General features: G+C 38.6%; 1 protein-coding gene across 3 annotated transcripts in view; it reads left to right on the top strand.

Moving 5' to 3' along the window:
* The window catches only part of tll1 (tolloid-like 1), a 299046-nt gene that overhangs the window by 170078 nt on the left and 102408 nt on the right, over window positions 1-26560 (top strand). For all 3 annotated transcript variants that reach the window (XM_052044469.1, XM_052044459.1, XM_052044478.1), the window contains one exon: window positions 22284-22399. In XM_052044469.1, coding sequence (XP_051900429.1) covers window positions 22284-22399 — 116 coding nt within the window. The remainder of the gene's footprint in view (window positions 1-22283; window positions 22400-26560) is intronic.

Below are 26560 nucleotides of genomic sequence, written 5' to 3' on the forward strand. Positions count from 1 at the left end.
TATATACATACAGTTGGTTCATTAATGTCTTTTAGGGTAGGAAGTGCTCTGCTCTTACCTGGTTTGGCCCATATGTGACCCTAGTTCCTCTATGATGGTTAACTCCTGAAGTAGCCGAGCAACGTTATTCAATAAGATCAATCATCTATAAAGAATAGTTGCCTATAAGAACAATCAAAGGTGGGCAATAATTGTCAGCCTTATCAGTGATGAGTACTTGTTGAAAATCAGTTGAAAAGTTACTGTATACAACAATTAGTGTGAGTATAAGCCCTTGCTTCGTGACAATTGGCACCACCCATGACTATGTTTAGCTGCTCTGTCCATTTTTCAAGATGGTGACCCGACAAGTCAACCAGGAACACACAACACCTGTTGAAAAGAATGCTACAATATTCTGAGGAATGCATGTTTTCTTTAAGTTTTATCCAACACTGCATTAATAAATAGATTAGTTACATTTCCTCTCTCAAATCAATTCATCTGTTATCTATCCTTGAATGGATCTTGAAACTAAAATGTAGATTCCAGGTTTGGTCATGTATTTTGACTGTTCCTGTAATGAAAAGTGATGAAACCGGTATAAAAAAGAAGCAGCCTGACACAAAATTATATCTGACAGCTAATATTCCAGGAACCTTCTTCTGTATTCCCGGGTATATCCTGAACCATCCACTGGACAACGTGATGACTGGAGTTAGAGGGAGAGTACCTGGCGTTGTCTCTGGACCCCATCACGTTCCATGGCTTCAGGTCAAACATGGCCACAGATATCTCTGAAAAGCAAAAAAATCCTGTCAAGGCTAGAAACCTGAAATAAAAACAGAAAATGCTGAGATACTCAGCAGGTTAGGCAGCATCTATTGAGAGAGAGAAACAAAGTTAACGTTTCAGGTCAGTCACCTTTCATGAAAATGAGAAAGTGAGAAAACAAGGGTGTTTTAAATTGTTGTGAGGGAGAGGAATGAATAGAACAGAGGGAATATTTGCAATAGGCTGTGCAGGTGACACAAATGTCTGATAGAGGATAATGAATGCTTATCAATCACAGTGGATCCATCTGGAGGTGTGTAAATGGACAGAGATGAATGTGGGCAACTTGGATGTGGATGGTGGCAGAGTATGGGATGATATTGATCGGTTGGTAAAATGGGCAGAGGAATTTAATCCTGATAAATGCGAGGTGATGTGCTTTGGGAAGAATAATAAGGGTAAGACATACACAAGGAATGGCAGGGCCCCAGGGAGTACTGAGAAATAGAGGGACCTCAGTGTACAAATCCAATAATCCCTCAAGATGGCTATGCAGGTAGGTAAGTTGGTGAAGAAGCTACACAGTTACTTGCCTTCATGAGCTGGGGCATAGAATATGAGAGCAAGGAGGTTATGATTCAACTTTATAAAACATTTAGATAGACCACAGCTGGAGTCCTGAGTACAGTTCTGCTTACCACACTCTAGGAAGGATATGATTGCACTAGACAGGATGCAAAGGAAATTCATTAAAATGTTGCCAGAGATGGAGCATTTCGGTTATGAGGAGTGACAGAACAAGCTGTATTTGTTTTCTTTGGAGTGGTAGTGGCTGAGGGGGGACCTGATAGAGGGATACAGAATTATGAGGGGCATATAATAGAGTAGATAGTAGTAAACTTTTCCCCATAGCAGAAATGTCAAAAATTAGAGCACGTAAATTTAGGGTAAGAGTTACAAAGTTTGAGGGAGATCTGAGGAAGAAATTTTACATCAATAGAATGGTTGGGATTTGGAACTCACTGCCTGACTGAATGGTAGAGGCAGATATTCTTAACAACATTACACGGTATCTGGACAAGCACTTGAATTGCCAGGGTATAAAAGGCATTGGACCACATGCTGGTAAATAGGTCAGTATGGACACGGTGGGCTGTTTCTGTGCTGTATAACTCCAATGAAAAAAAATCAAAAATCAGCAAATGCTGGATATTCAAAATAAAAACCAGAAAATGCCAGCAAATCTCAGCAAGTCAGACAACATCTCTAGAGAGAGTGAATCAGAGTTTATCTTTTAAGTCGATAATCTTTCATCAGACCCAATGAAAAGTCCTAATGAAGGTTCATCATGTGAAATGATAACTCTGTTTCTCTTTCCACTGTGAGCTGCTGTGTTTCCAGCATTTCTTTGTTTTTATTTCATATTTATGGCATCTGCAGATTGTTGCCTTTGTACCATTTATCATCGGTGGATTTATTATTGACTTTGTAGCTGTACCAGGATTACATATGTATGTTTCCCACTAATTCTATGATTTAACTCCATTGTTAACTCATGCTAGTCTTGTTTGCACCAGGAAAACATCTGGAATTAAACTACTAAGTAGCCAATTGAACCAGCTCCAAAAGGAGAAAGCCCAATCATTTATTCTTGACCTTCAAAAGCATAATTACTGCTGAGCATCAACTTCCTTTCTACCCTACACTACATATGACTTCCCCCTTCCCCCTATGTTCCCCGCTGAACGTCAACAGCCTGGGGCCATCATCACCTAGAAACCGAACTGAATTAGCTAGATAACTATTTTTACCTGAAAGAACTGGGCAGAGCCTGGAGATAATGCAGTATGTTTGTTTACACCATGACCTTACAAAGCCTTCCAACCTCTCACGAGGCTCAAGTTAAGAATGTGATACACAACACACCTAGATAAGTACACTTGAAGTAACCCTCAAGAAACTTGACAATATCCAACAAAATCCAGTTTAGTTGAAGAATGCCTTACCAATAGATTCTATCACCCACTCTCTGCAGACTGTGGCTACCTTTTGAATGGTCTACAAGAAACACTTCAAATTCATAGTAATGTTATCTCCATTTCCTGTGAATAATCCCATGACAGAAAAACAGGAACAGCAAAATAGTGAAGACATTTTTATCTCTAAATTTATGTCGAGGCATACGTCCTGAAATTTTCTCCCTATTGCCTTTGCAAGAGTACGATTCCCAGAAGGACTGCAGCAGTCCAAGAGGAAAATTGAATATTTTTTTAAATGCATTGTGTTGAAAGCTGTTGCTATTCAGAAGGACCAAGATGTCCTTACGCATGAATTACTGGAAAATACCATGCAGGTACAATAAGCATTAAGAAAGACGAATGGTATGTTGGTCTTTATTGCAAGGAAACTTCAAAACAAAAATAATGACATCTTACTGCAACTGTATTGAAATCTGGTGAGATCACATCTGGAATGTCTAAGGACAGAAGGAGTACAACAAAGATTCACCAGATTGATTCTTGGGTTGGGGCTTTTGTCCCATGAGGAGGGTTTAAGTAGACAGGGCCCATATTCCCTCGAGTTTCAAAGAACAAAAGCTGATCTCTTTAAAGCAGCTGCAGGGCTTGACAGGGTAGATACAGTAATGATATTTCCCCTGGCTGGGTGGTTTGAACCAAAGATTACTGTCACATAATAAAGGACTGGTCACTGAGCAGTGAAAATGAGAAGAAATTTCTTCAACCCTGAATCATTGGAATTCTTTACTCAACAGAGCTATGGAAGAGCAGTCACCAAGTATATTCAAGATATATTGAAAGAATCAAGGGAAATTAGGTGAGTCGAGGAAAATTGTGATGAAGTAAAAAGAAATCAGTCATGGTCTTATTGAATGGTGGAGCCAGTATGTGATGGGTCAAGTGATCTCCTCTTCTTTACGATCTTGTGAGGGGCTCACCAGTAACTAGGGAGGTTGCCATGTTAGCCATCTCAAATTCTGAAAATGAAATTGAGAAGACTCTCCATTCACCTGTGGAGATATCTTTCAGTGTAGAGTAATTAACATCCATAACTATGTACAGTGATTTAAAACTTGTGAAATTGATCAGAACCAAGCCCAGCAATTGGTTCCTTAAGTATCTACCTTAACATCTTTTTTCCAATATATTCAGTTTTTTCACATTTCTTTGCAAGCAGGATGGGTTATTGGGATTGTTGACAATGGTAACAACTATTGCCATTAACATACCATATTTAACATGGCACATCATTCCAAGATCTTTTTAAAGGAGCTTCATATACTCACTGGATCACAGAATGGTACTGTCTGGAAGGAAGCCATTAGACCCATCGAGTTTTTACTTCTCCATGTAGGAACAATACAGCTAATCCCACTCCCCCACCCTCTCTCCATAGGCCTGCAAATGCTTTCAATCAGATACTTATCCAGCTCCACTTAAATGCTACAGTTAAATTTACCTCCAATATTATCCTTGGCAATACATTCCACACTCCAAATAGTTGCTGTGTGTAGAAACTTTTCGTCTTGTCATTTTGGTTCCTTTACCAACCACTTTCATTCTTAGTCTCCTAGTTTTTAACCATTTCCACAAACAGGAAGAGTTCCTGTCCAGATATACTGTCTATCCCTTCCATGATTTTAAATAATAAAATATCCCAGCAATTTTCTCTGCTCCAAGGAGAACAACGCCAGGCTATCTCCAAAAAATATAATGCTAGGCTGCATTATACTAGAGCCAATGACCAAAAGTTAAATCACAGAGATAAGTTTTATGCTGTATATTAAAGGAAGGGAGAACTGGAGGTTTTGTAAAATAGTTTCAGAGATGAAGGACCTGACTTACTGAATGCAAGGCCACCAGTTGTAGAATAATTACAACTGGTGATGTTCTGGGTCACAATTGGAGAGGTCCAGGTATTTCAAGTCACTGTAAGTCTGGAGGGAACTACAGGGATAGGAAGGGATATGGCCATGAACAGATTTGAAAACAAGAATCAAATTTTAAAATCCAGATTAACCAAACACCAACAAAGGTCGACAAACACAGAGGTGATGTGTGATTGGAACTTAGTATGAGTTTGGACACAAACTAAACTCCCAAATGTCTACCTCCACCCACATTAAACTTTATGGCCAGAAACTGCCCTCCAACAATTGCACGTAATAGTGGTTACTAGACAGTAGTGCATTGGTAGGTTGTTTTCTGCACCACCATTGATGTTAATAGAAAAGAACTTAGATGACAGCACAGTGCAGGGTGTTTTCCTGTATTGCCAATGACCAGTTCTCCTGTCTGTTCAGTCATGGGCTGCATTTTAAAATCATATAATCCATTCATTATTCCCTTCGCCATTGAAATTTGTTTGTGCAGTAGCTTGATTGTACCCTGAGCATCTTTTCAATGTACAGGGAATTTATCATTATTTCTATTTCTATTTCTGCTTGACTGGTTGGTTGTGCATTAGCTGTAACACAACATAACTGTGAGAAGACACAATGAGTAAACCCATGCCAAGGTTGAGAAGAATAATTAATTGCTTTTATTGGCCTAAGAGAAAATTAAATCCCATTGAATCTTAAACTTCATTCTGAACTTGCTATCTTTTAACTCTATTTCCTTGGTATTTGAATGTTTACTTTTGATCAGTTTGTTTATTCAGTTTATATGGGTCCTAAATCTGCTATCAGAACAATACAAGGTCAACTGATATTTTTTGGTGCATCAAGTAGCAAATTCGGGCAAGGAGGAGACGCATGGGTAAAAGTGATAATTCAAAAGTTGCTGTCCTAGTTGTGTCAACCTGCTATTAGCTTTGCAAAAATAGCACCTCATCCTTTTTTAAGAACCAGCTGGCCTAGAAATCGAATGGGTCAGTGAAGGTGCATGACAAACATTTTGATACACTTGCCCATCACTGCAAAATTCAATTACGTGACCCAAGGTGTGTGCTACTGAACAGACGTACAGTATCTTCACAGGCTTTGCCTTTGCATAGTGCACAAGCCAATCAGTTAGGCCTGGTTTGTGTGGTGGGAGGGGGAGTGGGACTGTTGGCCCAGCATTAGGGGAAAGAGAAGGGATTGAGAGGGAGCCAAGACAGGAAAGCCCAAAGTTGTGTTTTGCCCATTTTTAGTGTACAGGAACATTGTCATCAGATCAGATCCCCTTCAAAACATCATAACGTTATCTAAAAACAAATTTGAAATGACATTAGGATGGTTTATACAGATCAGATCCCCTTCAAAACATCATAACATTATCTAAAAACAAATTTGAAATGACATTAGGATGGTTTATACCCAGCATGAAACATTAAGACAGGATTTGCAATGTTCCCAACAGGACTCCACATCTGCCAACAATTTGCTGTGCAGCAATCACAGAGAGACATCATTCTGTAAAGGCACTCACCTCACCCAATAAGCAGCAACACATGTTGTGGCTGACATGGTGGAGAGGCTGAAAGAGCAAATCCATCCCAGACTGCCCCTTCAGTGGGCCCTGAGCAGTTGTCTGAAGTTGGTCCATCGAGGGCAGCAGCTTCTAATGGGTCATCAAGGACCTCTAAGCAGCTTGAAGGGGAAGTGAGCCAGACTGCAACCAGACAGGCAGCACTGCAACATGGTACAGGATATCAAAATCCACCCATAAGATCATCAAACAAGAATTGCACTGGAGTATGTAACTTCAAAGACAAATGTAACGAATTTCTATTTATGAATTACTTTATTTTGCTTCATCATAGACATTTTCTGGACACTAGCAATATTTAAATGCATTGTCGTGAAGGATGAAAACATCCTTCAGTGTACAATAATGTCACCCTGCTGTGGCATTCTCATATTGCTCATTATTCCTAACAAGACAAGCAGCCATTCAGCCCATCAATCTTTTGCCACCTCTTAGAAAAGCCCCTCCATCCTGTTCCCCTACTTATTCCCCTGTAACTCATTCTTTCTCATAGACCCATTAACTACCCTCTGATTCTCTTACCACCCATCTGCTCTGGGGGGTACTATACAGTCACCAATTAACCTACCAATCATCACACCTTTGAGTTATGGGAGGAAACTGGATCACTCAGGAGAAAGCCCACAAAGTCACAAGGAGAATGTGGAAACCAGACAAAAAGCAAGGGAGGTCAGGATCAAACACAGGTCATTGGATCTGTGAGGCAGCAGCACTACCTGCAGCACCTCTGTGTTTGTTGGCATTGCTGCATACTCTGCTTTTTCTCACCTAGAAGGGTTGGTAATGTCACGCATGTAAGGTGAAAGTGCTCAAGCAATACCTTGATTGCCACGAGACAGTCAGTGATACTTCTTCATTAAAAACAATTGCCTTACTATAACAGAGCACATGTTTCTGAGTTAATTTGACTGATGCCATAGCTTCACCATTGTTCTGATAATATTGTATGATGAAATGCACTGCATTTGATTACTGTTTGTTGATTGTTCTACTCTGCTTAGTCTGTTTGTACAACACTTTTCATTGTCAGCTCTGAAAAGAGGATTCCTCAGAGAGGCTGTGAAAAATGAGTATGATTGTATGATGAAATGAAATATGTTTTTTCAATTGCCTTTTCAGTCAGATCCCCTTTTTGCAGGGTACTGAGAGGAACAGGAATGAGAGAACAATATTCAAAAGTGCTTGCTTGTGCAGAATTGATACTTCATTGATCACATCCACTTGGTACCAATGGAAAAAAAATGTCTTTTCTGTTGCTGACACTTCATCATTTCTGCCCCATTGTGTACCTTCATTTAGTCAATTGTTGCAACAGCATAAACTGAAACTCATTTGTTGTTCATTGAAGGATTTTTCATTACTGAATAAGTGTAGAATTCATTGGCTTTAAACATTAGACCATCAACGCATCACTCCACTTACTGCATAGGAATCTGATCAATATATTGTGTTCCACATTACCCTCAGCTGCATTGTCTCCAACGCTGACCACTGATGTTGAATGTCAGTCCAAACAGTTAAGATTTCAACCAATATTCAAACTTGTAGAGTGGATCTGCCCCCAGAAATGCGTATTTCATTGCAGAGGTCACAGCTGTTTAAGCAATGTGACACTCATCAAGAAAAACAATGATGCTGTTGCAAGATAATTAAGTAATTGAATCAAAGATTAATTCATTGACGTGTTATAATCAGTGAAGATGGGATCTGCACAGCGGCATGTGAGCAAATTTTATGCTTCATCTAGGATCCTCCTCATGCTATGTGTACTACGTTTGTGTTCAGGATTGGAGTGTGTAGAGGGTCACATGGTTGTATTAGGCACTATAATTTAGCAGGTTTACATAAACAATCTTTCTATGAAGGAATTCCTGCATAGGGGGACCAATGGCATTTTCCACCATGATTCTGGTGCTTTGGTGGCTTTTATTGAATTGTGCTGAGCTGCTGTGGATAGACACTGATCTGGTCTGAGGAGTCAAGGAAGTAGAGGGTAGCTCTTGCCCCCCAGGATCCATCCCTCCAGGTATTGCTGGCCAGCAAAAATATCCAACAATGCAGACTTTATTAGGATAAAGCAGTATTGTGTGCTGCTAGGGAACATGGCATTGTTTATCAAGAAATTTTCCCCCTCATGGATGACCAGCTGTACATTGAGGGAATTGAAATGTTTTCTGTTGATGAAATTGTCTGGATTATTAAAGGAAACACTTCAGGGCACGAGTGCAGTGAATGGCTGCCTGCACTTGTGGGAAGCCAGCAAATCCAAGTGCCCAGGATGCCACTTTTCCCTGATTGCCTTCTGCTTTGCATTTTTATGCAGATTTGAAGATTTTATTTGCAAAGGTCAAGCTCTAATTTTAAAGTATTTGAATTATTTCTTGCAGTGTTGCATACAAAGATTATAGTTTTCACATGAAACAAGGCTAAAAGGTGCTTGATAAGGGAGCGATAACTCCACTGTCTTGCAGCACCTAGTGTAAAGTTAAGCATTCTGGTTTTAGTTCCACATCATTTGATATGAACATGTAGAGTCAAATATAAAGACATGGGGCAACTTGGTAATAACAGTCAGGGGAATTTTAATCCCTCCAACTATTGGAAATCATTGGATGTTAGTTGTTGAGCAGTATTTTGTTTACATAATTGGATTAGTAATGAAGTCAATAGGCTTGGATTGATGATCCAAAAATACAAATTCAAATTCCAACATGGCAGATGAAACTTTAAAGACTTTATTTTAAAAAGTTATAATTGGTGAAACTAAACTGGAAATAAGAAGGCATTGTCAGTAATAGTGAGCATGAAATAGCTGAAATGTTAAAAAGAATCTATCTAATCAGCCTCTCTTTTAAAGAAAGATCTGATATCCTTAACTGGTGAAGCAGGAGTGCTCCTTCTTCGTTTTGACCCAGGGAATACAGCAAGTTACAGAGAATGTTGCATTTTTTTTCAACAAGGTTTTCAGAACATTTTCAAAGCATTTCCTATGTCCTTCTGGTAATCCCTTGCTGTGACAAAGCTCAGAGTAGAGTGTGTGACTTCTCTTTCCTTAAGAGGTACAGGTAGTTCTCCTAATAACATAGTAGTTGTATTCCTAAGAAACCTTGCTTTACAGAAAATTGAGTTATAAAAACAATTATTCCCGATTGAAATCATTTTGCAACCAATTTAGCCTGTGTAATAAAAGTAGTGTTCCCTAATTTACCAATTGTGTTATATCCAATTTGTGTTATGGAAATACATGTTATAACAGAACTACCTGTACTTAATTGACTGTGAAATACTTTGGAACACTCAAGGTTGTGAAAAATTTTCAGTGAATCTTTCTCTCTTAATTTAACTATTAATTACAGAACCTTTACAAAGCTTTCTGAAAATCCATGAATGTGACATGAACTGAGCCTCCATGGTTCAGTGAGTCACTACTGCCTTTGGAAATAACCTGCGGTTATTAAATAGAATGTCCCTTTTCATGAAGTGATGTTATCTATATTTCAACATTTCACGTTCCAATGCTTATTCAAGATTATACAAAAATCTTCTTCATAAAATATGTTAAGTTTATTGATACTTAACTTTCAGGCCCATCTCATGATTTTTTAAGTAATGAAGATAATTGCATAATGTCACTTATTGGGACTCTTTGGACTTTCCATTGCCAGTAAACCTGAGCCTTATGTTGAGATAATTACTTGTCAATGGATAAATTTTCATCTGATGGAGGAAATGTGTTTTCCTGTTGGAAATTGTTTACTGAGGATTCTACCAGCCTGGACATCCACCTTTGGTGTTGTGTTCATTATAATGCTTAAACGTTTGTTGGATGAACACGTTGATACAGCATGCTGAGAAACTGCTTGGGAGTTTAGAGGGCTGGAGTCAGCAATCTTTTTGATAACATCAGTTGTTTATTATTAAACTACTATACTTCCAGTTTTCATCGAGTTCCATCCATCCCTTCCAAAGTAGCAACTCACCTAATGGTCTTTCCCCATGGCCTGTGAGCAATCAGTGTCAGTGGGTTTAATAAACATGTGCTAATCTCTACAAATCACCATTTAATCCTCCATTTATGTCCATATATGCACACTTGCTAATTGGGGATGGTCACTGCGTCAGGAACTCGACTGGGAATCTTACCTTTGCATTATTTCCCCCTTATGGACAGATGTTTCACCTATTATTGTGTGGATCCTTTTGTTTTTCAAGAGTAATTAACTTTGTCATTTTGTAAGCATTAATGATTCACTAAGGTAATCCCCGAGGCTGGGCAACATTCCAAGAAAATCAAATTGCATCTTGAAAAGCACATTTTGATTTCACTGTAGCATGGCCACCCTTGACTTTCTTAATTATACAGGAGCTCTGTTGATGGGAGTCAGAATCTCTTTAAGAAGGAGCCTAAGTATTTGACTAAATTTAGAAACACATTTTGTTTAATTTGAAAATCCATGAACATCTCTAGAACTAGTCTAGTGGCATGGTGAAGCACTCTTTTATTCTTCACACTCTCTTTATGATAGCTTACTCAGTAATATTATGATAGATTGATTCTGCAAAGCTGGCACATTTCCAATAATGAAGGTGTGAAGTAAATCCCAAGCCTTTTTACAAGTACTTTCTTGAATGTGTCCTACCCTTCAGGAATGTTCTGAAACTGTAGCTCAACTGGATGTAACTAACACCACCATGGAATGAAAGAAGTTGTCTACGTCTTTTGTCCTCTTCTTATTTTACAAAATTCACATGAACTTCTGTTTATTTTTCACTTGTAGGGTGAAATTCTGTCAATTGCCCGGGTAATTGTTACTTTTATTAACTGGCTACTCTCCAACTGCCCCTTGTTTGAAGCAGTTGAGTTAAATGAGGATTAAAGCAAGTCTCACAAAATCTAATTTTTCATCCCTCAAATACATCATCTGCCAGAAAGGACATCATTAATACAATAGTTTGCTAGTCTGTTAACACAAGTTATTTATGGCATCATGTGTTAGCCTGGAATTTCCATTAAGGTGCTCACAGTCACTGTTCATCCACCTTTTTAACCCTCTTTTGCCTGATGCGGGACCCATAGCAGTGAGCTGATTGGCAAGGCCCAGTGCAGTGCAAGCCCTATCCTCAGAATTGATGTTACAGTCAATGAAGCCACTCACCCAGACCCATCGCTTGTCAAAGTTGTTGAAGAGATTGACATCTCTGACATTCACAAACATTCAAAATGATTGAAAATCAAATTAACAATCAAAATATTTTTAAATTCTTAAATATGTTACAAATAAAGGACACTTTAAAGCATATAACACTCAAAATCAGTTTTTATATTAAATGCAGTTAAATGTTAAATTATCTTGTACTTACCCTGCTCCCACAGAGTTCTCCATTTAATCCTAATTGGACTAATCTGGCACAAGAATAGCAGTCAGATTTTCCAGAGTAACACTGCCGAATCTGAGGAAGTTTGGGCTTTATTGTTGGACTCTAGGAAGAGTCTAATGTAGGAGCACAATCGTGAAATTGCCAGCAATAAGCAGCATAAAAGTACAGAACTGCCGGCATTTCTATGGGAGATTTGGAACATCATGTTCAGATTATGGTGAGCTAGTTATAAAGTGAAATTAAAGATTTTCAATGATGAGAACTGGAAGAGTTTTGCCTCACTGCAGTTAGAGTGGTAGGTATTTCACAACACATTTAGCTGATGTTGGCTGGCCTATTTCACTAAGGCCTGTTCTCATTCAGCAGGCAATGATTATGAATATATAAGTAGTCCACCTCCAGGTTTCCACTTCCCACTAGTTATGAGTCAACATTTCCCCCTGCTCACGAATGCAACTCATATAAAATCACAAATTATTTACACAGCAACTTATATGTATATTGGATGTCTAAAACTAAAACATTCTTAGGCATAACAAGAGTATTACCAAACAAAATTTGACCAAACTTACCACTGACCCACAGAACAAGGCTTGCCAGGTGACCAAAGGGGTAGATTAAGAAGTTTAAGAAGTTGTTAGAGGTAGACAGACAGTGAATTTTAGAGAATGGATTCCAGAGCCTAGGTCTGGCCCTAAGCCTTTGCACATTATTCATTCTTGATCAGTTAATGAATTGCATTCTGTAAAAGGGTTTCATATTTAATCTTAAAATAGCTAAAATTTGATTATTAAATTATCTTGAGCAGTATTTACTCAAAGTCTGCAGATCATTATTTGCAGTCCATTTGATGTTACATTGAGTGTAAAATCCAATATAATTTCAGCATTATTCTCAGTGAAATCAAGGATCTCCAATTTAATATACTGATATTTGCCATTTGTGTATTGATTTTGAAAAGCATTAGGCAGAAGTGCTGAGGCATCATTTAAACAACTTAAAAGAAATATAATTATGCTTCAATATGCCAAATCATCCATGGATTCAGCAGTTTCACTGGCTAATAGGAAGGGCCCAGTTTAGTTCCTGGTTAGCTGATCTTAGCTGGGTTGTCACTGAAGCGCTAAATTTGGCCTGAGCAGCTTTGACTTAAAGGAGAAGAGCAAAGATCAGTTAGGGCTTCTGCTCCTGACCCACAGAGTAAGGGTTGACAGATGACCAAAGGCCAAGTCAAAGAGGTAGATTAAAAGAGTGTCTTTAAGAAGTTGTGAGAGGTAGGCCAACAGTGAGTTTTAGAGAACAAATTCCAGAGACTAGGTCTGGGCCCAATCCTTTGCACATTATTCATTCTTGATCATTTAATGAATTTCATTCTGTAAAAGTCTTTCATATTTAATTTTAAAATAGCTAAAATTTGATTTATTAAATTATCTTGAGTAGTATTTTCTTGAATTTTCTTGAATTTCCATAAATTTTTATTGGCAAGAATGTCCTGAAAGAAGATAATTAGGTTTGCATGTCACATCTTAACACTTTTCATGTCAAGAATATCCACAGAGATAGGAACTGTGAATGCCCCACATTAAATGAGAAGAAGGTGTAAGGCATCATTGTAAAATTTGGTTATATAAAATAAATTCTATTTTGACACATTCACAGGATATGGGCAACATTGGCAAGGACAACATTTATTTCCCATTCCTAATCACCCTTAGGCAGTTTGTTAGGTCATTTCAAAGGCAGAAGAGTCAACCAACGTACTTTGGGTCTGGGGTCACATGAAGGCTAGACTGATTTCCTTCTTTAAAGAAAATCACTGAATCAAATGAGATTTTATGATTCCAGTAGATCCATGGTCAGCGTTACCAGTATCAGCTTTTTAATTCTATACATTTAATTAACTGCATTTAAATTCCCCAGCTGCTATGGTGGGAGTTGAAATATCTGTGGATCATTAATTCGAGGTTGCAAATTAGTAGTACAGAGTCATAACTACTGTGCTCTCCTACGCTTTAAACACTTAGCTAATAGGTATTATATTGGATGGATTTTATTGAAGTCAGTAAGAGATGGAGAATTGGGCAATTTCCTAACCTCTTTCACTTACCTAGGTGGTGATACAGGAGTTCACTGGACATCAGTTGCACTCTTGGCATCTCATCCCATTTCCCCAGATAATAAGCTGTTAATCATGACATCTTCATGAAAAGTTACTAACCTTACCTCATGTTTACAGACAACGCTGTGTCTTACTCAGTGTCAATGGGTACACATGTCAGGACTGGGAATGCTGACTGATTTGGTCTTTCATGGTTCATTTATGTTGACTGCAGTAGGTTGTTTTCCAACTGGCATCTCAGTTGGATAAGGTTGAATTTGGGACCTTCCTGAATCTTCAGAATCACAACACAATGCACCTCCTGAAGAAGTAACAGGGCAGCCCTGAGGTTAGAATTCAGTAAAATAGTATGATGTACGACACATAAACAGGGTACATGTTCAGTGTGCCTGAACCACAATCGTAAATTTTCTTAAGTAAATGAAAATCAAAACAAAAACTGCAGATGCTGGAAATTCTCCCATGTATTGTAAAGTATTTTTCAAGCTGTAATAATAATAATAATAATAATAATAATAATGACATTAATGAGTGGATACAGTATATATTCTATTAGTTTATTTGTGGGAAGTGCTAGCGTGACTATTCAATGAATGAAAGAATTATAGCACGTGTGCATAGAGCAATACGATATGGGTTACTATGGAAAACGAATGTTTCTGACACGAGAAATCAGTTTACGGACAGTTCTCAGGAACAAAATCCTTACATAACCTGAGGACTGCCTGTAGCTCATGGACACTGGTTCTTGTTTGTATTAATAGCGACTACATTTAAACTTTATATTTTGACTATGGCTGCTTTTCCTTTAAAAAAAATATCCATTGCTTTAGAAAAAACAAATACTTAAAAAATAACAATGAAAATAACAAACATCTTCATTGAATATTTCCGTGTTGGGAATGCTAAAATGCTATTTGCTCTAATAACTGTCATACCTATCATTGGTTGGGAATGATACTGTAATAATCAGCACAAATATAACTGTCTTCAGGGGAGCACTTTGCATTTCAGGATAACATGGATTTAATTTCTTTTATGTGTAATTTTCTCCTGAGGGATGGATTGACAATGATATTATTTCAAGGTGGATGTTATCAGTAAGAGTATACTTTTATTCCTGAGCAATTTTTGAGTTCTGGGGCTAATAAGCACTGTGGCACTTGAGAGTGCTGCATCAGTGGGAAGGTTAGGCATGATATACCTGTGTATTTTGAGCATGACTGGTGCTGTCAGTCATATTTGGAAGGGTGAAAATGAGTGAAACATTTGGGTATGTGCAAAGAATGGTGATGAAGTCAATTTGGACAATGATCCTTGTGTAGTGCTTTAGAACCTTAAAATGGCCAATGCAAGCTGCTGAGCTGACATGGAAAACCCAATGCTTGGCAGAAACCCTTTCACCTGTGCTTTGAAAGGCAGCATCAATGACTGGCAGGTTTACTGGAGATTGGTCAGAGACAGAGTTGGTAGCGGGGAGGTTTTGGTTATCATCTGAAAAAACATCCCTACATTCCATGACCTGCCCCTCATAGAAAGGTTTGTGCAGGCCTTTGGTACAAATAATCTGGCAGTAATCTGAAGTCAAGGCCCTGTGGGAAAAGGAAATGGTAAATCCTGTTGGAAGGCTCCTTGAGAAGAACTTCCAAACAAGCACCAAGACATTTCTTGGCAGAAGGGCCATCCCTGTAACACTGCCCTCAAGATGACACCATCATTCATCTCTCTCTGGAATTTGCCAAGCAATTCTGGAAGAAGATACAAGGGCATACATCAGTTGCTACAATTTTAAACCACCTGCTTGGACTGAGATAAAATGTAATTTTCTGTCATCACCATAAGGGAATATTTTACATTACAGTATGAGAAATATGCTCAGACTTTCTTTTTAAACAATCCTTCATTTAACGTATTCCAAAATTCCAAATGCAATTCATTTAAAAGTAGGTGAGCCAAGATTATATTGGAAGTGTTGAAATGCTTTAATCAAAATTTGTATAAAATTCCACAGAGTGCAACTTCTTCTGATATGATACCAGCAGCTTTTATTATGGATACTGTATAATATTTATATTATCAGAAGATTTCAGTCCTTAAAATTCAAAGCATAAACCTTTCAGGATTTGATTTCAGATCAAACCAAGGCAAGCTGCTTATAGAGCTGAGACCTACATTGTGCTATCAGTTAAACAGATGGCCTTGTTGAAGAAAAGATCATGGCATTTCCCCTTCTGCATTTGAAAATGATCTTTTTAGCCGATTTGTGATGAATAAGTAATCCTCTAATCTCAGGACCCTTATGCAGTGCTGGTACCTAGCATAGCATTTTCCCATATCAGTTCAAACAGCAGATGATCTGTTTGTCAAGCATTCCTTTCTATTGTAACCATGGATGAAATAGATTGTGTTCAAACTTACAAAAATAATGATTGGTGGGAAAGCAAGTTTCACTGATTATTCTGTTCTGGGGTTTTAGATCCCGGATAAAATCTCAGCTGGAAATAGAAAGCATCTGGAAAGCATCTACTTCTGTAATATTTGATAATATAGTACCTCATTTCACAGTCTGAAAGCATTTTGATTCTAATCTTTTGCTTACTTTCCGACTTGTTTTGACATTGCAGATGATTTCCATTAGCTACAAATCTTCAGTCCACTATAATAAAATCTCCTATCCTGTGTTTTTCTTTCAGTTGTAGACCAAGCTAACTTGTATTTTCAATTCTTTATAATTTTTTTCAAAGACAGAACTTACATTTATGTGTATTGCCTTTCAGGGCTGGGAACATTTCAAAGCCCTTCAGTGTCAATAAACTGTTTTTGTCTAAGGCTGAGATAGACTGCAAACTTGATATCATTTTTCATCCCAAGAGGAATTTCTGAACATCACTAAGACTGGCCACTTCCAGCTCAGTAACAGGACTCTACCCCTGTCTCAGCTCATCTGCTGCTGAAATTCTTATCCATGCCCTTGCTTCCTCCAGACTTGACTATTCCAATGCAGTCCCACGCTTGACCTTCAAATTAATTTCATCCAGAACTTCCCAAATATAGCTCATACCAAACACTGTTCATCTATCGCCTCTGTACCTTCTAACCTGTAATGGCTTCTCCTTAACAGTGCCTTAATGCTCCTTAAAACCTACCTTGATTTGATTCTCTTCCCTAATGTCCTTCTTTTCAAAATTTTATTGATAATGCTCCTGTGATGGCTCTTAAGATTTTATATTAGAATTTCCATGTAAAAGTGTTTTATCGTACTTGATGAAGTATAATTATGGTTTTGGAGGCAAAAGCACTACCAGGTAATGCACAACAAAGATTCAAAAATAGAAATAAAATAAATGACCAGCTATTCTGTTTCAGTTGAAGGATAATCACTGACTAGTACAACATATGGTTGTATTTCAAACAGTCTTATGGGATCTTTTCATTCCTTCCCCTCTCACCTTAAACCTCTGCTCTTTAGTTTTACACTCCCCTACCCTGGGAGAAAGACTGTTACCATCCACCTTATTTCTGCCCCTCATAATTTTATAAACCTCTATGAGGTCACTCCTCAGCCTCCTTTGCTCCAGGGAAAACAGTTCCAGCCTATCCAGTCTCTCCTTGTAACTCAAGTCCTCCAATTCTTGTGAATCTTGTCTAGATTAATCACATCCTTCCTGGAGCATGGTGACCAGAACTGCACACAATTCTCCAAGTGCAGTCTAACCAACATTTTGTACAACTTTAACATGACATCCCAACGCTTGTACTCAATGTTCAATCTTAAGCCAATATATAGAATATCATATTGAATTAAGATTGAATTAACATACCATTGAGTATAGAATGGATGGAGAGCTGTTCAATCTTGGATAACTCCATTGCAAGATCCATGTTTTCACTGCATCTGTCAAGCTATTAATGGAACCATCATTGGCCACACCAAGAGGAGCATAGAGTCAATACTAAATCTTTCTGTGGAAGCTTCCCGAATCCTGGGATGCACTCAACATCGTGAAAGCTAAGCTGCTTTATCATCCCGCTCAGGACTTGAAAACTATCTTCGACAGTTTGCCATCAAGTAATAGACTCTGAAGAAAGTAGATTTATTCCTTTGCTTTGGTGGTCACCTTTCCCTAACAGCAAACATTGATAATAAGATTCAGGATAAGATCCAAACTGTTAGTGATTTTTTTGTGAAATTGCTTCAGTGCATCTTCACCGATGGTGAGCTATGGAATGAGAAAAATTCAGGCATACAGCTCTGTTATCACTGCTACCTTTCCTTATGGATATGAAAGTTGGGTGACTTATTACATCACACCTGTGTGCAATAAGTGGAAAGACCATTGTGTATTTATTGGTATTGGTTTATTATTGGAACTTGTACCAAGGTGCAGTGAAAAACTTGTCTTGCATACCGTTCATACAAATCAATTCATTACACAGTGCATTGATGAATTTGTATCTGATATTTATATCCTTACCAAAGCCAAATATAATGGGCTTTGAAGCAATGATGCTCAAATGTCAGTTCCACTGAAATTTACGCTGCCATACTTATGTCCAATTCTTGACACCCCAAACAAGTTTTACACTCCCAGCACAGTCACAGCTGTAAGACTGGTACAGGCATCTAAAGTCATGTTCACACAGCAAGGGTCAGAGTGTATTGCCAAGCTGGAGGACAAAAACATTGCAGGCTAAAGTAGCTTAAAGATATCTTTTAGTGTGACTCACAAAGAATCCACGAAAGGAGGAACAGGTTACTGGTGACAGCATAAGCAAGTGATGGTCAGATAGCCTCAAGCTGCAAGTAAGTGCCACAAGGAAACACTAATGTCATTTCTCAAGGAAATAGACATAAACACCAGAAGCTGGGAAGAGTTGGATGCCGAAATATTTTCAGTGGCAGTAAAATTTTCAGCCAGGAGTCTACTTCAATGAGAAATACATTGTCCTTGAAGTTGAAAAGAAAGCATGTAAAAAGAAGAGGCAGAGAAATCTTTCTTTGCCATGTGGAAACATCTCTTATTCTGAGGACAGATATATATATATGATTTTAGGATTGGATTACTGAGTCACCTCAGAATTCATCAATGAACTGTGGCAGAGATTGCGAGCACTGAGTGCTTCATAACAAAATGTAGATTTTCCTTTCATGAATGTAATAAATGTGGGATGGAACTATTTTTATATCTGTAAAGGATTTGGCACATGCAACTTAGGAACCTGCAATAGAGATAACAATATAAGCAAGTGAAAGCTATGCATATTGCAAGGAAATTTGTATCAGATGCATGTGATTGGCAATGTAATCCTCATATTGTGTTTGACGAAGCCTTTCTCACACAGTGTCTTTAAACAGTAGACATATAGAGAGATAATGCAATTACCTAATTTTTGCTTTGTATACAGATAAAAACTTTGAAATGACTGTATTGTTTTTCAGGAAAACTTTTATCGGCCTGTCATCTGGATCCTACATGTGACCTAGTGCTGTTTCCTGTTGCATTGCAGGACTTCAAAAAAGTTCAATGGGCGATGTGGGGATCACTTAATTTGTGTTCATTGATAATTGGAAGGGGCACTTTGCTCCAGTGCATGCATTCATAGTCGACACTTGCCCTTGCGGTTAGTCTCTCTCGTAACTTCCAACCATAGAACATAGAACAGTACAGCACAGTACGGGCCCTTTGGTCCACAATGTTGTGTTGACCTATATAAACCTTATCCACATGTAATCTATCCCCATCTCCACCTCCTATATCCCTCTATTTTTCTTTCATCCATGTGCCTATTTATGAGTCTCTTAAATGACCCTATTGTATCAGCCCCTACCACCACCCCCAGAGTCACCCACCACTCTCTGTGTAAAAACCTACTTCTGACATCTCCCCTGAACATTCCTCCACACACCTTAAATGTTGACCCTAGGGAAAAGGTTCTGGCTGTCCACTTTGTCTATGCCTCTCATAATCTTATATACCTCTATCAAGTCGCCTCTCATCCTCTGTCGCTCCAATGAGAAAGCCCGAATGGCCTTTGCACAGGGAAGCCACCTCTTGCGCTGCTATTCAGATGCTGGTGCAGGCTTCTTCACTCTCTGGGAGGACTCTGTCAATCCCACCTGACAAAGGTCCTTACAAACATTTCCTGGCCATGCTCCCAGTACTCAGAACAATGCTGGGGGTATTCTAGTATCATCCTTTAAGGACTACCTCCTGAAGTCAAAGCTGTGTGCAAACGTGGGCTAGGTTTTTGGTGCTACCCATTTTGTAGTCTTTTTAAACTTATTTCTGATCTGTTGAAGATGGAATTACTTTTCTGTTTATGGGATTTCAAATGCATTTCTGGCCATTTACTTTTTGGTGTGGTGACTAGAATCTCAGTTTGGGTCACTTGGTCTGTTTTGCAGAATTATGTTGCACTCTGAAGGAGCAGGAATGTGTCTCATCCTTGAAGTGATGCTGTTTTGGAGCTTTCAGCATTAGTACTAGTTTTTATTTGAGTGAGCTTTATGGTTAGTATTACCATTGCTATGGTAGAAAATTTCACTAGAAATAAATTTTGGGTTTTGCACTACTACTGAGGTGAGTTGGATGTCTAGGGTACCAGAAGCAGTGCATGTGGCACATGAAATTCTCATACCAATAAAAAAGCCTTCTTATTAAGAACAGGTGTTAATTACCATTGAAACATGCAAAATTAATTGAAGCAAAATTTGTGTATACAACACCTGTGTCTCGTAACGTTTTTTTCTTCTGCGCTTGTAATGATGTTGTAATGTTGTCATATGTTGTAATGAAGTATTTCTATGCACTTCTTTAGCTTAGCATTTAGATGGACTGAGGTCTATGTATCAGCTCTCCACAGCTACGTCACTATGACCAATGCTTTTAGCCTGATGGTGAATTGCAGATCCACATTTTCATAGGAATTTGCTGCCATGGAGATAAGGGAACTGAGTTTGTTAAACCAGGGAGTACAGCTAAAGGAGGAAGGAAGCTAATTCCTCATCAGCTACACTGATGTAATGTGAAGGTACCTTATTTAATAATATAATCAGCCAACTGGAACATGCAGATGATTTAAGTTTATTGGATCTGCTGCAATCTCCCCCCCCACACATATACAGTTATAATAATTTGAACATTTCATACCATATTAAGCTTGACTTTGGGAACAGAACTAGCTGTTCAACTATCTTTTCATTATGGTATTTCTCAATCTCTTTTGAATTATGTATTACAAACAAGCATTTATAGAGTAGACCCTTTTACTGGTATTCAATTGAATAAAGTTATCATAGTTAATCTTATCATGATACTGACAGCTCAGAATATGTATTTCCACTTTTCTGAGTATTATGTTCTCTGTCATCTTTAATTTGTGCAAAATTATATTGCTCAAGGATTTAACAATGCTGCGGTTTCCTGCTGACAAACAGTTGAAAACTGAAAAATCTTGGCAGTTTTCTCACAAGAGATGAAAAATAATCTTGTTTAGGAAATTTCAAGATTAGAAAAGCTGAATGCTTTAAATAGATCATGAAGTAAAATTGATGTTGATCAAAGGTCATGAGCATTAGCTTGTTGCTGTGATGTGTCTAATTTACTGGAGCACTAATTAAAGAAGGTGGCAAAAGTTTATATTATTAATACCAATCAAACACACTGGTCTCGAATTAATCTCAACCTAGTTGGAAGATGAGTGGCAGTTCAAACTATGACTGCACAGATTTATATCATTGCTCCTCAGTAATTTGTTCAGTCAATGGAGCCAATAAAATGCTTCTTGCATCGTTCTATCTCTTGTGAATATCAAGTTCTGCTTTCAGAATAAAATAGTGACAATTTTGGTGTGTTTTTGATTTCATTTTTGCATTATGATCGTTGTTTTATTCAGCAGTTTGAAATAATTGGCCATACTTCCAGTTCTTGCCTGGCTTTCCACGAATTCTCTCCAAGCCAATACAATAGGCTCCGCGTGATCCGTGTTTCCTGAGAGAATTCTTTCTGGACTTAGTGAAAGCCCAAGGAGGAAAATAAGCCAAAGTAATTAATCCACCTAGGATTAATTCCAGAACAAAATTGCCCCTATGTTCTTTACAGGGAATGAATATAAATATTTGTTACATTTGATCCACTTAATTCATATCTCACTATTTCTGTCTCTCTCAGAGTCACTCTGAGGTCTGCCATTTTGGTGGGGTTGGTATTCCTGTACTGAAGCAGCTGAAGTGATTAATCTAAAGTCTTGGCTGATAGACCAATTTTATCCTTTTGATCCCATGATGGTAACAATACAAAGTTGATATTGAATTTAAGGAGTCCTTCACAGCAGGTGTTCAAAGCCTATTGGAGCAGGTATTTCATTGCTCATTTGTTATACAAGGAGTAAAGTTTCAGATTTCACCAAGTTATTGTTTGGTTTGGTCAAGATTTGATAGAGATGATATTTCTCTTTGTTCTCAGTATTTCACTTTTGCAGTGGGAATTGGGCAGGTAGTTAACAAAAGCTATACAAAGTCTTATTGCTTTCCTTTGCAGCTTGTGGAGAAACCCTTCAGGATTCAGCTGGTAATTTCTCATCCCCTGGATTTCCTAATGGATACCCCTCATACACACATTGTGTCTGGAGAATCTCGGTTACACCTGGTGAAAAGGTAATATATTTGAATTGCTTTTGGTTGTCCCATTCCTCCAGCTTATCCATTAATGTCTTCATTATTTTAAACATCCCAATTGTTAATTAAATAGTCTGTGTAATTGACAAGACATATATGGTAGAGGATATACAGCAATATAATTGCTATTCGTATACTTCTAACCTCAGATAACACACGATTTGTAGGTCATTGCAGTGAGATCCATGAATTAATTTGAATGAAGCAGTATTATATCATAATGAAAAAGGACAAGCTAAACAGATATTTAAAACCAACAACAAATTTCATTTGTAACTTAGGCTTTAACATAATGAAATTGCCAAAGCAATTATCACTATGTATAATCAGGAAGTGGTGAGTGTGTATTTATGCTAACTTTATGGTGCTAAAATAAACAATTTGCATTCATCATTATCTGATAATGAACAGATTTCATGTTGCAGGATCTGAGTATTTACATCCTTGCTGCTGTTTTGCTTCAGACGAGATTTCAGACATGAATTCATAGTATAAGATAACCAGTTATTGGTTTCACCAAAATTTTAGAAACCTTGGACTACTTCAGAAGTAAACTATTGACTACTTTCATATTCTTTTACAAATCCACAAAGCTAATTTAAGGAAGATTACAGGATTGTTATTTTCAAACTATTGAAACACAAATCAATTGAACTATGGGGTGCAAATTGAAAGGTAAGGAAACTAATAATTGTTCATGAAAAACATAGTAGTGGACCTCATCCAAAGTGCACAAGCTTTTAAGTTACTGCCAAACACATTGTCCGTAATTTTTTGGGGTCCCTAATGACGCAATGAAAAGTAGAATATTGTTTATGTGAAGAGAGACTGCAGAATGTTGGGGTGTGGAGGGATTTTGACATCCTTGTACATGAACCTTGGGTATAGCAAGTAATCAGGAAGCCAAATAAAATGTGGCACTTATTGCAAAGTGGATGGAATAAATGTGTATGAAAGACTTACCACAACAGTGCAGGGTGTTGGTGAGACCACATCTAGAGCACTATGGATAATTTCAGTCTCCCTATTTAGGACAGCAACTATTTGCATTAGAAACAGTTCAGAGAAAAGTCATTCAGTTGACTCGTGGGATGAAAGGAACATTGAGTTGGTTGGGCTTGTACTTATTGGATTTGCAACAATGGGAGTGATATAATAGAAACATATAAGACCTTTACGGTCTTTGCCAAGTGAGGTGTTGAGAAGATATTTCCCTTTGTGGGGGAGTCTAGAACCTAGCAGGCATAATTTCAGACTAATGGAAATGAGAAGGAAATTCTTCTTTCACTGGGTTGTGATTCCAAGGAACTATAGAGATTGCATCATTGGATGTATTCAGGCTAAGATAGACAGACTTTTGGACTATAGGGGTGTTAATATTGATGGGAAACAGGTAAGAAAGTGAAGGTAATGCAAAGATCAGATCAGAATTGCGGAGTAGACTCAAGGATCTGTTTTGCCTCCTGCTATTATTGTTTTAAGTTCTTATGAACATCTGAAACAGCTATTAGACCTCTTGCATAGAAAATTTAAAGTTTGATCACTTTTTGTCAGATTTTTAAAAATTCTCCTGTGGGAATCACAGACAAAGTCAATAGTTATTGCCCATCACTGCTTGCACTTAAGAAGTTGGTGGTGAGCCATTTTCTCGAACTGATGGAGTCTGTGTGGTAAAGGTATTCAAACAGTGCTCTTGAGTCAGGAATCTGGATTTTAATCAAGAGATAATGAAAGTACAACAATATATTTCCAAGTCAGAATAGTGTGTGACTTGTGTAGAACCTGTAGGTAGTGGTGTTCCCTTGCACCTGTGGCCTTCTTCCTAATAGGTGATAATGGTCATGTGTTTGAAAGATGCTGCTAGAATAGTTTAGGTAAGTAACGGCCACACATTTCGTGGATAGTTTGGTGCACTGGTTCCGGCAGGAATGGATATCTCGGCTGGTGGATTGGGCGCAATTCAAATGGACTGCTTTTACTGGATGGAGCTGAAATCTTTCAAGAGGGTACTCAATCATGCTCCTGATTTGTGCTTTGTGCAAGATGGAAAGGTTTTGGTTTGTCACTTGCAATAGGATACCCTGCCTCTTAGCCACAGTATTTATACATTTTGTTAAGTTGATTAGTGATTCCCCCAGGATGTAGATTGTGGGGGACATGGTAATGGTAATGGCATTGAATGTCAAGGATAGGTGATTAGACTTTTGCTGTTGCAGGTGATCATTGCCTGGCACTTGTCATAGAGTCATAGGCTGACACAGCACTGAAACAGGCCAGTCAGCCCAACAAGACCACACTGACCATCAAGCATCAACTTGCACTAATCCTACACCCATCCCATTTTATTCTCCCCGCATTCTCATCAACTGCTCCAGATTCTACCACTCACCTACATATTAGGGACAATCTACAGTGGCTAATTTACCAACCAACTTGCACATCTTTGGGATGCAGGAGGAAACTGGAGCACCCAGAGGAAAGCCATGTAGCCATAGGGAGAATGTACAAACTCCACACAGAGAGTACCTGAGGTCAGGATCGAACCCAGGTCACTGGAGCTGTGATGTGGCAGCTGTACAAGCTGCACCATCGTACCATCTAAATATTGCTTGGCACATCAATCAATGTTCGAATAAGGTGTGGATTGTTTAACTTACTGAGGAATTCCAAATTGAAATGAATTTTGTGTGATCGCCATCCCTACTTCTGACCTTATGATGGATGGAAGGTCACTAATGAAGCAACTGAAGCTGGTTAGACCAAGAACAATGCCCAGCGGCCCTCCTGCAGTGATGATGTGAGGCTGGGATGATTGATGTGCAACAACCGCAGCCATCTTCCTTTGTGTGGGCTATGATTCCAACCATTGCAGTGTTTCCCCATTGACTTTAGTTTTACTAGGGCTCCTTAAATCTACATTCAGGCAAAGGTTGTCTTGATGACAAGACAAGCCATTCTTATTTCACCTCTTAACTTAAGCATTTTTGTCCATGTTCTCTCTGTGACCACATGGGTTTCCTCTGGGTGCTCCAGTTTCCTCCCACATCCCAAAGGCTTGTGAGTTGGTAGGTTATTTGGCCACTGTAAATTGCCCCTAGTATGTGAAGGTGAGTGGTAGAGTCAGGGGGGAGTTAATAAGAAGGTAGGGAGAATAAAAAAATGTGATCAATGTACAATTAGTGTAAATGAGTTGTTAATGATCAGTATCAACTCAGTGGCCCAAAGGGTCTGGTTTCATGCTGTATCTCTCTGTGACTCTGTATGACTCTAGTTTTGGTATTGGTATTGGTTTATTATTGTCACTTGTACCGAGGTACAGTGAAAAGCTTGTCTTACAAACCGATCATACAGGTCAATTTATTACACAATGCAGTTACATTGAGTTAGTACAGAGTGCATTGATGTAGTACAGGTAAAAAACAATAACAGTGTAGTGGCTGATACCGTGGAATGAACACAAGACGCGAGTCATAGAGTTTCAGAACAGAACTGGTTTATTTTCCCGCCTTGCGCGGGCCTTTTAAGGAAGACTGTTCCCACCCAATGCAACCGGCAAGGACGTATATGCTACGTCATCAAGTCTTTCCCACGCGCGGGTTCTCCCCGTCGCTTGGGGAAGACAAAGGCCCGCCGCCATCTTGGGCCTCACCGCTCTGACGCCGTGCGACCCAACTGCCGAGCCGGTTTGCTTACCCGGACGGTGAGTCGCTACAACAGTATAGAATAAAGTGTCACAGCTACAGAGAAAGTGCAGTGCAATAAGGTGCAAGGTCACAACAAGGTAGACCGTGAGGTCATAGTCCATCTCATTGTATAAGGGAACCGTCCAATAGTCAATTTGTACCGTTGACAAAGTGCACTGCAGTTACACACCTAGGCAACTCCAACGGCATCCCCCAGAGCCATGACCTCCATCGCCAAGAATGACATGGCAGTGGATGACTGGCAACACCTCCAGCTGCAGCCTCCCTACCAAGTCACACATCAACCTAATATTGAAAATATATCATCATTCTTTTATTGTTGGTGGACCTAAGTCCTGGAATTCCTTCCACAACAGCATGACGGCAGCACCTTCACTAGAAAGTTTATAGCAGTCCAAGAAGATGGCTCACCAGCACCTTCTCAAGGGAAATTTGG

Source organism: Pristis pectinata, chromosome 2 (genome assembly GCF_009764475.1).
Source record: "Pristis pectinata isolate sPriPec2 chromosome 2, sPriPec2.1.pri, whole genome shotgun sequence".
Classification (NCBI taxonomy): Eukaryota; Metazoa; Chordata; class Chondrichthyes; order Rhinopristiformes; family Pristidae; genus Pristis; species Pristis pectinata.